Raw genomic sequence first — 14,443 nt, 5'->3', positions numbered from 1 at the left:
CTCATTCCCACGGGAATTTATTTTGATGAGGCGGTTGAACAGATTTCAATTTTAAAGAGTTTCTGTTTTATAAGAAAGTTTTCCGCCCACAGCTTCGCCCGCTTTGTCTAAAACCTAATAAATTACATACTAAAACCTTCTTGAATCACTCTATTTAAAAAATCGCATCAAAATTGCGTAGATTTAAGCATAGGTACATAGGGGACATGGAAAGCGACTGTTTTATATACAATAAAACAAATTTTACATTATAATATAATTTATTTCATATAAATCCTATATACATATAGTTAACCCGACTCCGCTGCTGCTTTGGCTATTGCTCTTTTTGCTTTATTTCTTCGATAAGTCCTCTTTTTATTGACAGCGACACTTCCAATGAGTTTTCCCGATTTCTGGAGAGCTACAAGTTTTGCTGCTGTGCTCTGAAATTAAAGGAAATAATTGTTAATGATATTTTAATTTTTAATAGACCACTGAGTGTAATTATTAAATAGCATAAAAACAACACTGTGTTTGTTACATTTTACTTTAAGATATTATTAGAGGAATACTACACTATCTATATATTTTACAAAAATGTATTATGATAAGGAAAGTTGCAATTTTATGTGCGTCTGCCGTCTTGTAATTAATAATTTAAGAACGATTTAACCGATTTTGAAAAATTTCATAGTCCTTTATATAAAAGCTGTCCCCGCGGTTTCACCCGCATGGCTCCGCTCCTGTTGGTCTTAGCGTGATGATATATAGCCTATGCCCTATAGCCTTCCTCGATAAATGGGCTATCTAACACCGAAAGAATTTCTCAAATCGGACGTCTGACCTTGACCCTTGACACTCGGAGTAGTTCCTGAGATTAGCGCGTTCAAACAAACATACTCTTCAGCTTTATAATATTAGTATATAGCTTTATAATATTAGTATATATATATTATATATTAGTATATAATATACTGTATTATAAATATCTACAGTATAGCTGTCTTTCTGTATGTTTTACGTCTAAGCCAGTGATTGATTTTGATGAAATTTGGTATAAAAATAAATGACAACTTGAAAAAGAACAGACTACTTTTATACGAAAATCTAGTAAACACTAATCTTACCTTTGCTTCACTTTTACTTATTTTGCTGTTTTTCTGCGTCGTGTATAACACGTTTATTCTTTTATTGTCCAACATCGTGTGATGCTTCGAGAGGGCCAACTGCGAACAAAACATAATTTTAAATATAAATTTGATACTTTTATAAATAAACTAACTTTCCACCCGCGGCTTCGCTCGCTATTGTCTAAAACCTGATCAATTCCTTTCCTTAATATTTTAGATTAATTAAAACCTTCCTCTTGAATCACTATCTATTAAAAACAACCGCATCATAATCGGTTGTGTAGTTTTAAAGATATAGTTTTAAGCATACATGGGGATATAGGGACAGAGAAAGCAACTTTGTTTTATACTATGTAGTGATAATTATGTATAAATTGTTTTTATTTTTGTATAGACAGATAGAATATAAACTTTTTTGAAGTGAAAGTTCTTTAGGAACGTTGAGAGTAAAATTTCAAGGTCGCATCATGGCAATACCGTCACATTATGGAGTAAGGCGACTATTTTGGTACCTTTGTCTTGCCAAAGAAGTTTCACTTCTGACACATGCTCTTTTTTTAATTGTTAGTTCTAATGATATTAATTCATATTATAATTATTAAATTAATATAAGTAAATAAGTATAAGTAATTTATATAAGTAACTATTGTGTTATTTAATTGTAGAGTTTTTAAGGTTTTCTTTTACTTTAATTCATTTATAATTTTATGTTTAAATTAGGAAATAATTATGTATAATGAAGATAGTAATTAGTATTTAAGTAGTTATTTAAGTTTAGAATAATAATGTAAAATACTAATTTTAAATCAATATTGTATAACGTTTTCATTGTAAAGTTATGTAATATTGTGTCAATAAACAATTTCAAATAATATTTTGTTTTAATTTCCCTACTTTTCTCCAAAAATAAAATATTTTAGATGTACTTTTTGAATGTGTACAAGATGTACATTTTGATTTTGAGCTTATATCATAGACATTATAAAACAGTACCTTCACTATATAAAAAAAATGCGAAAGTTTGTTTGTTTGCTTGTCTGTTTCTCAAGTGAGGCAACAGTGAGATTTTGTAGTATAATTTATGTGTCTGGAGATACTGAGGAAGCTAGTTTGTAAAAAAATATATTAATACAAGCTTTCCGCCCGCGGCTTCACCGTTTTGAAAGAAAAACCCGCATAGTACCCGTTCCCGTGGGATTTCCGGGATGAAACCTATCCTATGTGTTAATCCAAGTTACCCTCTATATGTGTGCTAAATTTCATTGTAATCGGTTCAGTAGTATTTGCGTGAAAGAGTAACAAACACACACACACATCCTCACAAACTTTCGCATTTATAATATTAGCAGGATTGTTCCTTTATGATGTGAAAGAAAGACAAACATCAAACATGTTACTCCTTATATGACTTTGCTTTCAACTATCATCCATATATTATACTAGAGGACCGCCCCGGCTTCGCCCGTGGTACATATTTCGCAATAAAAGGTAGCCTATGTTCTTTCTCAGGGTCTAAAGATTATCTGTGCCAAATTTCATCAAAATCGGTTTAGAGGTTTAAGCGGGAAAGCGTAACAGACAGACAGACAGAGTTACTTTCGCATTTATAATATTAAGTAGGGATACAACAAAATGAATTGCCAAACGTGTTGCTAAGCGCAAAACTCGAGAACGGCTGAACCTATTTAGTTAATCGTTTTTTATAATATTCCTAAGTATGAGAATGGTTCTTATGGAGAAAACGTAAACGTGTACCATGAGTGAAGCCGGGGCGGATCGCTAGTCAGTAATATTAATTTTAATTTAATTTTCAATAGGTAATTTTATATTTACCAACAAACAAACTCATCTTCACATTTATAATATACTAGAGGTCCGCCCCGGCTTCGCCCGTGGTACATATTTCGCAATAAAAGGTAGCCTATGTCCTTTCTCGGGTATCAAAATATCTCCATACCACATTTCATGCAAATTGGTTCAGTAGTTTAGGCGTGATTGAGTAACAGACAGACAGACAGAGTTACTTTCGCATTTATAATATTAAGTATGGATTATATTTATTTACTTACCTCATAGCTGTGTTCATCTTTAAGTTCAATATAAGCGATACTGCTTTTCTTTCCTTCCTCTCGTTTTGGTAATCTCACATCAACTATGTGGTCTGTTAACTCGGAGAAATGTGACATCAACTGAAATGTTATACAATAAATTATTATAGTAATACTAGCTGTGCTCCGCGGTTTTACCGGCATTGTTCAGCTCCTGTTGGTGTTAGCGAGATGATATATAGCCCACAGCCTTCCTCGATAAATGGGCTATCTAAAACCATAAGAATTTTTCAAATCGGACCAGTAGTTCTTGAGATTGGCGCGTTCAAACGAACAAAAAACTCTTCAGCTATATAATATTAAGTATAGATAATAATGCTAAACTAATTATATTTTATTAAAACACTAAACCAAAGAATATCATACCTTTTCTTTTTCAATATCTGGCACTAAATTACCAACAAACACTACATATCGTTTTGGCCCTTTCACTTTTTCTTTCTTATCTGTGGCATTTTTATCATCAGATTTTTCAACATCTTTTTTATCTGTACTCTCAGTTGTGTCATTTTCTGTTGCATTATCTGTGCTGTCAACTTTTATTGTATCTGTGGCCTGCTTGTCTTTCTTTCCCGCCTTTTTATTTTTCTTCTTTTTCTTTTTTTCCGTATTACTTGGCGCAGTTTTTGTTGTTGTTGCATTGTTTAACATATTGTATAATATTCTCAGTTTTCGTAAGTCAGATTCTGTTAAATTTTCTGTTTGTTTTATTATGGCTTGCATTTTGCCGTAGATTGCGTCAGGTACCAATTCTTCATTTGCACCTTTAACTCCTTGCCTTAAGGCTTGGCGAATTCTACCTAGATATAAAAATAAACAATATATGTACAGTCGCAGTTTTAAAAATTAACTTAGATTTCCATCAATATTCCTATATAGTTTACTAGCGGTCCGCCCCGGCTTCGGCCGTTCTACCTACATAGAAAGAAGAAAGAAAGAAAAAACATTTATTCCAACACATGTTTAAACTATCCTATCTCTCAAGTTGGATGGAACTGCACATGGTGTGCGAATTTTATTATAATCGGTTAAGTGGTTTAGGAGTCCATTGAGGACAAACATTGCGACACGAGATTTATATATATGTTACGGCTAAAGGTAGGTGAGAACATAAACTTAAGATTAGCCGGCTAAACTTAGGTTTATTTTCGACGAGGTGTTAATGTTAGTTTGTTCTATCTTTAGCCGGCTAAACTTAAGTGTAACCGCAGGCCCGTGGCTAAAAATGTCGGGGTGGGTAGATTTGGTTACTATAATACATGTAAGGAACAGGGCGAGTGTTTTCTGGCACTGTGCGGGCCCCTCAAGCCCTCCACCGGCCCGGCGCTAACCAAATCTACCCACCCCGACATTTTTAGCCACGGGCCTGCGGTTACACTTAAGTTTAGCCGGCTAAAGATAGAACAAACTAACATTAACACCTCGTCGAAAATAAACCTAAGTTTAGCCGGCTAATCTTAAGTTTATGTTCTCACCTACCTTTAGCCGTGACATATATAGTTTATAATATTTATTAAAACTAATGTCTATAGAGTATAGACATACTTCTGTAAATACATAGACTTGATTTTAAGTTATTTATTTAAAAAAGCAAATTACAGAATTTACAACATACTAGCATGTATTCCATCATGTCTATATCGATAATAAATGAAAACATCCTACTACTATTGTGAAAAGCTATAATAATATATTATTAATCCAGTTTCTTAACTATCAATCTGGAATATTTCATTTAAATTGATCCAATCGTCTTCACTTTAATGAGTAACCAACACTCAAACATACAAAATTCAATATTATGAACAATTCTATTACATACTAGTGGTCCGCCCCGGCTTCGCCCGTGGTACATATTTACGTTTTCATTATACTACATAAAAACCATCCTCGTACTTCAAGGAATATAATAAAAAAAGAATTATCGAAATCGGTTCAGCCGTTCTCGAGTTATGCGCTTACCAACACATTTTGCGATTCATTTTTATATACAACTAGCGGTCCGCCCCGGCTTCGCCCGTGGTACATAATATTTACGTTTTCTCTACATAAGAACCATCCTCGTACTTCAAGGAATATAATACAAAAAGTATTATCGAAATCGGTTCAGCCGTTCTCGAGTTATGCGCTTACCAACACATTTTGCGATTCATTTTTATATATAAGAAGATTATATTAAAATTTACCTTTCTGATTGTTCGTCATTGGAACAGCAAGAAACCTTTTCACTAGTTCCTTATCATTTAATACTGGATATCTCTCTGCTAATTCCTCTGGCGATAATTGCACCTTGAAAACAAAATAAAGATGTGGGTAAAAGAGTATTTTTAAAGTACCTAATTTAGAAATAAAATATTTTTTTTTAATGAAAAATAGTAGCTAACTTTTATTACACACTAGCTTTCCCCCCTTTTTGTCTAAAACCTAATCAATAAGATACTAAAACCTTACTCTTGAATCACTCTATCTACTAAAAAAACTGAATCAGTTTGTTGCGTTGTTTTAAAGATTTAAGCATACATAGGGACAGAGAAAGTGACTTTTTTATAGGGTCAACCGGGGCAAATGCAACTATGGGGCTATGGCAACTAGTTATCATAACTAATTTATTAGAGTTGTTGTAATATATCGCCACCTATGATTCAATAACTCAACGACTAATAAATCTTACAAGTAATAGATGGTGCCACTACGATGAAAACTATTTGATTGATAGGCCATTGTGTCAAACCGCTATTTTGAAGTTGGTGTGCGTAAAAACAGGTGTCGAGTTTTACAGACAAAAAAATTGTTTAGGAGTGATTTTTTGCAGGTGTTTTTGATTGGACATGATTATCACAAGCCGTTAAGCATATTTCATTTATATTTTTAATGCGTTAGTTGACTCTATTTTGTGTTATTGGTGCAGTTACAATTGCCTCATGAAAATTTCACTATGGGGTTATTGCAACTGTGAGGTTAGTTACAATAGCCCCTTATATTTTTGTATGAAACTAAAAACACTAGTGATGTGACAGTGTCGATATTTTTATTATGTATCCTTCTTGGTAGTCAAAATATACTTTCTTTATGATTAATTAAAGAAGAACCATCGATTATTTCTTCGATATTATACCCAGAGACGGGTTCATAAGTAAAATTAAAATTAGATAAAGCGTGGTTAAAGACTATAAGTAACTAAAAACGATAGGTAGGATAGTTCTGTGATTGTTCAAGTAATTTTTAGTTAACGGTTGATTAACTAATAAACGTATTTTGTTTGGTTTACGTTTTTAACAATATTTACTTAACACAAAGAATATTATTTGTTCTGACCAAAAACTAAAATTGACTTAGTAGGTAGTACACTGTATTTTTTTTTGTTGCGATTTAAAGTGGTAAATCAAAGTAGGTACATGAGATTTTCCTCTAAATAATGCGGCGGCCGGCGCCATCTACGATCGCAACGTTATTGTATAGATAACGTTATTGTATATATATATATAGAATAATAAAAATATATCGATGAATAAGTTTTTTGCATTCCCCACACTAATTCTCTAACAAATAGTTGCATTTGCCCCACATTTAGAAAAATAAGATTTTTCCTGAAAACTCGTCCTTGCTACACGGTAATCCAGTTCAAAATCCTATGAATAACATGAAATCTCATAAATATATTCTATATTCGTTGTTTTATATGAAATAGAAGAAGAGCTATGGCAGTTAGTTGCATTTACCCCCGACTAGGGGTTAATGTAACTTTTTCTACCAATTTTAGGAAATATTCTCACTACCAGTTATTTATAAGACTACTGCATTGCTTGATTGGTTTAAAATAATCTTGAATAAATACAAAAAACAATAAATGGGTCAAATAAATGACCAAATATAAAAGGAGATAACTGCAACCGATCAAACTTGAGACTTGTTATTTTTTAGTTGCATTTGCCCCGGTTGACCCTACTAATTAGTGAATATCACACCTGTTTAACATGTTAGTTTCTAGTTCATGCTAAAAAAAGGTTCAAACTCTGCCTTAGGGTTGATGCAGATATGGCGAAGCGCATTTTTCGTTGTTAAACTATTATCAAATAGTTTGACAATGAAAAATGCGCTGAACATTTTTATTTTAATGAGAACAATGTTGATTATAGTTTGATAATGAAAAATGCACTGTGCAGTGCTTTGCCATAACTGCGCCGGCCCTTACGGTGTCATATTTCTATTCTTTAAAAATTTTCAAAAATTTACCTGTACTGTATATTGTAATTATGTATCTTTCTAATTGATGATGTAAAAAAGAGACATTAATTAATAATTTCTTACCTGTGGTTGTGCTTCTACAGTTTCCACAGTCTCAACTGGTGTTGTTTCTTCAGATTTCTCTACGTTTGTTGCAGCTAATTTTGCTTTCTTCCCCTTTTTTTGTTTGGACTTAGGATTTGAATCAGGTCCGAGTTTCCTCTTATTTGAAACAACTTCAGTTTGTTCATCCATACTGAAATAGAAAATAATTTGTTAAATGCGGTAATACAGTGTTAGTTAAAATCTATATAATAAAAGGAATCACCGAATGTGTTAATAAGCACAAATCTCAAGAACAGCTGAACCAATTTAATTATTTTTTTTTTATAACATTCCTTGAAGTACGAGGATGGTTCTTAAGGAGTGAAAATGTAAACATGTTGTAGGCTATTTCAAGTTTAAAAAATTGGGGGCATTTAATAGAAAATCGAAATGCTTATTAACCTTCCCTTCAAATATCTAAATTATAAAACTGTTAAAGATATTTAATCTTTAAAGTATATAATCTGGGATATTCTAAATTAATTTGCAATTTAAATAGAGAATGAGCAGGTATAGAAATTTTTATTTTAGTGAACTAGCTATATCTCGTCAGGTCCATTGAGCTATTATTACTACGTAGTACCATAGACTAATACACTCAAGGTACTAGGTAGTACGTAGGTAAAAACTCAATGCTCAGGTCACAGTATTACCATTATTTCCTACAGTAGTGCGACGAATGTACTTGTGCAGAGAAACGGAGGGGAACTGGCGGGGGTCGGGCGACGCGGGCCGCGTAAAGCAAACACGCTTAGTTTGCTTTACCTAGTGCGAAAGGATGACGCAGTCGTATTTTTTGTGTAATAATTTTATTATACATAGGTACTTACATATTCTATTATGGCGCGCACAAACTGTTCGGTTTACGGATGTAAATCTACATTGAAATCCCAGAAGGAAACAATATTTCAGAAAGATTGTATCAATTGTATCTGTTGAATTAAAATCAAAGCTATATATACAGGGTGTCCCACTGTTGGTATACTAAGCTCAAAGGAGGTTATAGTTTTGCATACGCTGAGTACGTAAAAAATAATTAAAAAATTCCAGACGCATTTTTTTTTCAAACAGATGAATTCTTAAAACTCTATGTGTACACCCATAACAAGCGAGCCGCCCAACTTTGCCACCAGCACGTGAGCTATCGTTTAAGATTATGTTTTCATAGATAAAATGCTCATATTAGAGAAGCGGTATATGCCGGCTGCGCGAAGCTAGAGAAGAAAACATGGATTTTCAGGAAAAATTTAGCAAAAAATTTTGGACGTAATTTTTTTTTAAGTATTTTTTACGTGATCAGTATATGCAAAACTACAAGTTCCTTCGCGCTTAGTATACCAAGAGCGGGACACCCTGTATATGTTGTCCTCATTAGTTTCTAATCAGATTGTACATCCCAATGCGAATGCATTACTTAGTTAAATGTTATAATATACAATTAAGAACATCCAAAAATAAAGTGTCCACGTAAATAATATTTAGCAGTGCAATATCTGTAATTATATATTTATGAACAAATAATTACATCAGATTTAATAATCGCAATTATTTTGAATGTACATATGAATAAAGATTTCATCATAATATTAATAATCACAATTGTTTTATTTTCCATTTGTTGCAACCCTAGCGTATTTTCGTGTGGCAGCGTAAGTACCTACGCTGGCGGCGGCATCGCGCGACATCAAAGGCGATTCCTTACTGTAGGAAATAATGGTAATACTGTGGCTCAGGTCGCGAGAAATTTAATTTTCGAATCAAATTAAATGAACTCGAACTATAAAATAAAATGCAGCTGTAGCTTATAATACGCGACTTTCTGTTTTTGTTAAGCAATATTGATAATATCCTTATAAGTTTTCACTCACAAAATTAGGAAATATAAGCAAAATGTATTTTTACCTGGTTAAGACCGCCATGTGAAAGTTTTGAGGTTAAAATAAATATAAACACATGTATATCTTTGATTTAACAAAAAGTAACTAGATCACACACACACAGTGTTTATTATATATCTATTAAATTATATTTAAAATATAATTAAATACAGTATTAATTTCTACTCAGAAAATCGAACAAACCGCGGATTTGTTTTCTTTTTTTCGTGACAATCCTATTCTGACATTGACAATTGACATCACAGATTGACACAAAACATTGCCATATAAAAAAAATTTTATGAACTGTAATTGAATACCTTCATTTTAAATCAAATTCCTGTTTATTAGAAATACTCTACTATAAGTAACTTTAAAATAATAATTACTGAAGTCAGTAATGTTTTGAATCAACAAGTCAACGCTATTATCTATTATAATGACGTCCTTATTAGTACATTTTATGGCTTCAACATTCTTCATCTCCGCACGATATGCGTGGCCTTTTGATGTAATCTATAATGGAATTCACTTCCGGCATTTTCCCATGCTAACTCATGCTGTGTCCATTTATTTTCTTCCTGTACCCATAGATAATTCCGTTTGAACATATCCGCTATACTACATACTACATACTTAGCTTGTTTAAAAACAGAGCCGTGCGAGAAGAAACTTGGCTGATAGTTTTTTAGGCAATACAAGTTCTAAAGTTCTTATTCTCTTTTAATATCCGTTGCAATTTACTCGCCTAACCCTCCCTGTGTCCAGTTTCTTTTCACATGAAATAAGTACTTATGCATAGAGTCCTCCATACTGCACATAGTGAATCGACGTGGGAATGAGTTTTTTAAATGTTACGAATTAATATATAATTGAACATGTACTAACCTGATAAACAACAATTAACGAAGGTATAAAATACGTAGGTATTTTGTTCTAAAAGTAACAATTTTTTCCGAGTGTCTACGTGTTTAAAAAGAATTTTAACAAAAAAATATTTCATATTTCAATATCTTCGCCTGCCTAGACTAGGCCAATAAAAAATGTTACCTACATTTGGTTATATTGAATCCTGCGATTGGCTACAATTCATTTTACATTAATTATCAAATTCCTTTGCAGACTATACCATGATAACGTTACAAAATCGTGGGAAGAAGCACCAAGCTTGGTAAATAGCACAAAATGCAGGTATACCGATATCGTACATTCACTTCAGTCGTGAGTTTTGAAATATACTCATTACCCATCGTAAAATCGTGACTGACGGAAGTATGGGAACGAATTTAAGTGATAATATATCCAGCCTTTTAAATTCAGCGCAAATATTAAGAAATTATATTCTGCCGTTAGCTAGATTCTCATTGGTGAGTCATGTGGCGCCAAAAGACATATTTGAAGGTCAAAAAAAAATTATGTACCTACCTATTCTTTATACTTTCTATATTTATACTACTTTATTAATATATTTTCATACTTCATTAATTGTTATTTCGTCATACTTAATTTCTTCATGTCTCAATTCACAACCAATCATCATACAAAATTTCATCAAAATCGGTTCACCGTTTTCACCGTGAAAGCGCAACAGGCAAATGGGCAATGGGCAAATTTTATTAACTTAATAAAATTTGCCCACATAATATAGCTCGAGACTCTCGAGACTGAAAAAGCTGAGATACTAAATAAAAATATATCTAATAAATTACATACATATAAGCAATAATGCGATAAACAGGGGTATCTATAATTTAATTAACAAATACATGTTTAGTGAAATTTATACACGTTTATTGATATTACCGATGTTTCTAGATGATGACCTGATGATGATATGATGATCTGTAATCCTTTTGACCCATTTGTTTTTCAATAATAGAACTATTATGGATATCATTTTTCATCCCTACGTATACACTATACAGTAGGTAGGTATGCATAAATGTACACTAGAGAAGTAGTTAAAACATTTGTAGTATCCAAGTAATTGATAAAAAAGGTACCTAATGATATTACTTATAGAACGACTTTAGAACCCAATAAAATAAATTAAATGCTTACTTCTAATACTTTTTAATTACATAGAAATTAGATACGGTTTGAAAAGAAAGTTCTACACATAGAAGAACCGACAAGAAACTCTGTAGTTGCTCTTTTATACGTAAAAATAATTTATACAATTAAAAAACACGATTAAAGTTATGTAATTGTTGTTTTATCACCGATTCTGGATAAGTGTACAAAGTTTGAAATTTGAATTAAATCAGTCAGACGATACACAAAAACAAATCCACTGCTTGGTGGGCGGAGTCTAATAGCTCGCTATCGCGAACGCGGGTGTGCGCGAAGTCATTCTTGCAAACTCGCCGCGCTGCCGCTGGCCGACTCGGGACAAACATGTATGGAGTCGTCATACAGTTATAGTATTGTCACTACATAGTATAAAACAAAGTCGCTTTCTCTGTCCCTATGTCCCTTTGTACGCTTAAATCTTTGAAACTACGCAACGGATTTTGATGCGGTTTTTATTAATAGATAGAGTGATTCAAGAGGAAGGTTTATATGTATAATAACATCCATTAAATAGTGGAGAAGTACTGTTATTACACTCCAAGATCGATATATTGATCGATCAATTGATCGATCAATATATCGATCGATCAATCAATCAATAATCGATCAATCAATAATTGGTCAATCAATAATCGATCAATCAATAATCGATCAATCAATAATCGGTCAATCGATATATCGATCGATCAATTGATCAATCGATCGATCGATCAATCAATCAATAATCGATCAATAAATAATCGATCAATCGATCAATCAATAATCGATCAATCGATCAATCAATAATCGATCGATCGATCAATCAATCAATCAATAATCGATCAATCAATAATTGATTAATCGATATATCGATCCATCATTTCAATCGATCATTCAATCAATCAATCGATCAATCAATCGATCAATCAATAATCAATCAATCAATAATCGATCAATCAATAATCGATCAATCAATCATCGATCAATCGATAATTGATCAATCGATCAATCGATATATCGATCAATCAATAATCGATCAATCAATCAATCAATAATCGATCAATCAATAATCGATCAATCGATCAATCAATAAATCGATCAATCGATATATCGATCGATCAATCAAATCAATCAATCAATAATCGATCAATCAATAATCGATCAATCATTAAATCCATCGATCGATCAATCTATCAATCGATCAATCAATAATCGATCAATCAATAATTGATTAATCGATATATCGATCCATCATTTCAATCGATCATTCAATCAATCAATCGATCAATCAATCGATCAATCAATCGATCAATCAATAATCGATCAATCAATAATCGATCAATCAATAATCGATCAATCAATAATCGATCAATCAATCATCGATCAATCAATAATTGATCAATCGATCAATCGATATATCGATCAATCAATAATCGATCAATCAATAATCGATCAATCGATCAATCAATAATCGATCAATCAATAAATCGACCAATCGATATATCGATCGATCAATCAAATCAATCAATCAATAATCGATCAATCAATAATCGATCAATCATTAAATCGATCGATCGATCAATCTATCAATCGATCAATCAATAAATCGATCGATCGATCAATCAATCAATCAATAATCGATCAATCAATAATTGATCAATCGATATATCGATCGATCAATCAATCGATCAATCAATCGATCAATCATTCGATCAATCAATAATCGATCAATCAATAATCGATCAATCGATATATCGATCGATCAATTGATCAATCGATCGATCGATCAATCAATCAATAATCGATCAATCAATAATTGGTCAATCAATAATCGATCAATCAATAATCGATCAATCAATAATCGGTCAATCGATATATCGATCGATCAATTGATCAATCGATCGAGCGATCAATCAATCAATAACCGATCAATCAATAATCGGTCAATCAATAATCGATCAATCAATAATCGATCAATCAATAATTGATTAATCGATATATCGATCGATCAATTGGTCAATCGATCGATCGATCGATCAATCAATCAATAATCGATCAATCAATAATCGGTCAATCGATATATCGATCGATCAATTGATCAATCCATCGATCGATCAATTAATCAATAATCGATCAATCAATAATCGATCAATCAATAATCGGTCAATCAATAATCGATCCATCAATAATCGATCAATCGATATATCGATCGATCATTTCAATCGATCATTCAATCAATCAATCGATCAATAATCGATCAATCAATAATCGATCAATCAATAATCGATCAATCAATAATTGATCAATCGATCAATCGATCGATCAATCAATAATTGATCAATCGATCGATTGATCGATTGAATGATCGATTGAAATGATCGATCGATATATCGATTAATCAATTATTGATTGATCGATTATTGATTGATTGATTGATCGATCGATCGATTATTGATTGATCGATTGATCGATTATTGATGGATCGATTATTGATTGATCGATTATTGATTGATTGATCGCTCGATCGATTGATCAATTGATCGATTGATATATGTCGATTGACCGATTATTGATTGATCGATTATTGATTGATTGATCGATCGATCGATTGATCAATTGATCGATCGTTTACAGTGGTAGAGCCTTTGCCGCTAGAGCTTTAGCGTTGCCCATTTAAGGGTAGCCTTTTAAGGGTATCAAGAAATAATTAACAACGGTAATAAAGGAAGAAAGGAAAAATTATGTATATCTTTCTTAATATATATAAATCTCGTGTCACAATTTTTGTCCTCAATGGACTCCTAAACCACTTAACCGATTATAATAAAATTCGCACACCATGTGCAGTTCGATCCAACTTGAGAGATAGGATAGGTTTTATCCCAGAAATCCCACGGGAAAGGGAACTATGCGGGGTTTTCTCTGAAAACGCAGGCGAAGCCGCGGGCGGAAAGCTAGTATTATA

At 32.4% G+C, this 14,443-nt stretch overlaps 1 protein-coding gene across 1 annotated transcript; it reads right to left on the bottom strand.

Moving 5' to 3' along the window:
• Positions 1-247: 247 nt before the first annotated feature.
• On the bottom strand, positions 248-9,655 carry LOC149896614 (uncharacterized). Its single transcript, XM_090117622.1, has 7 exons — positions 9,452-9,655; positions 7,529-7,700; positions 5,407-5,509; positions 3,587-4,020; positions 3,182-3,301; positions 1,110-1,208; positions 248-425 (listed from the first exon to the last, which is right to left on the bottom strand). Exons 1-7 carry the CDS (start codon positions 9,466-9,468, stop codon positions 291-293), a joined length of 1,080 nt encoding a protein of 359 aa, XP_089973748.1. The 5' UTR covers positions 9,469-9,655; the 3' UTR covers positions 248-290.
• Between the last annotated feature and the right edge of the window lie 4,788 nt (positions 9,656-14,443).

The sequence above is a fragment of the Colias eurytheme genome, chromosome 28, assembly GCF_061535395.1.
Source record: "Colias eurytheme isolate Ceu_HAF_F1 chromosome 28, ilColEury1 Martin Lab GWU primary, whole genome shotgun sequence".
Classification (NCBI taxonomy): Eukaryota; Metazoa; Arthropoda; class Insecta; order Lepidoptera; family Pieridae; genus Colias; species Colias eurytheme.
Note: the sequence above shows the minus strand (reverse complement) of the source record. Positions and strands in the feature narration are given on the sequence as shown.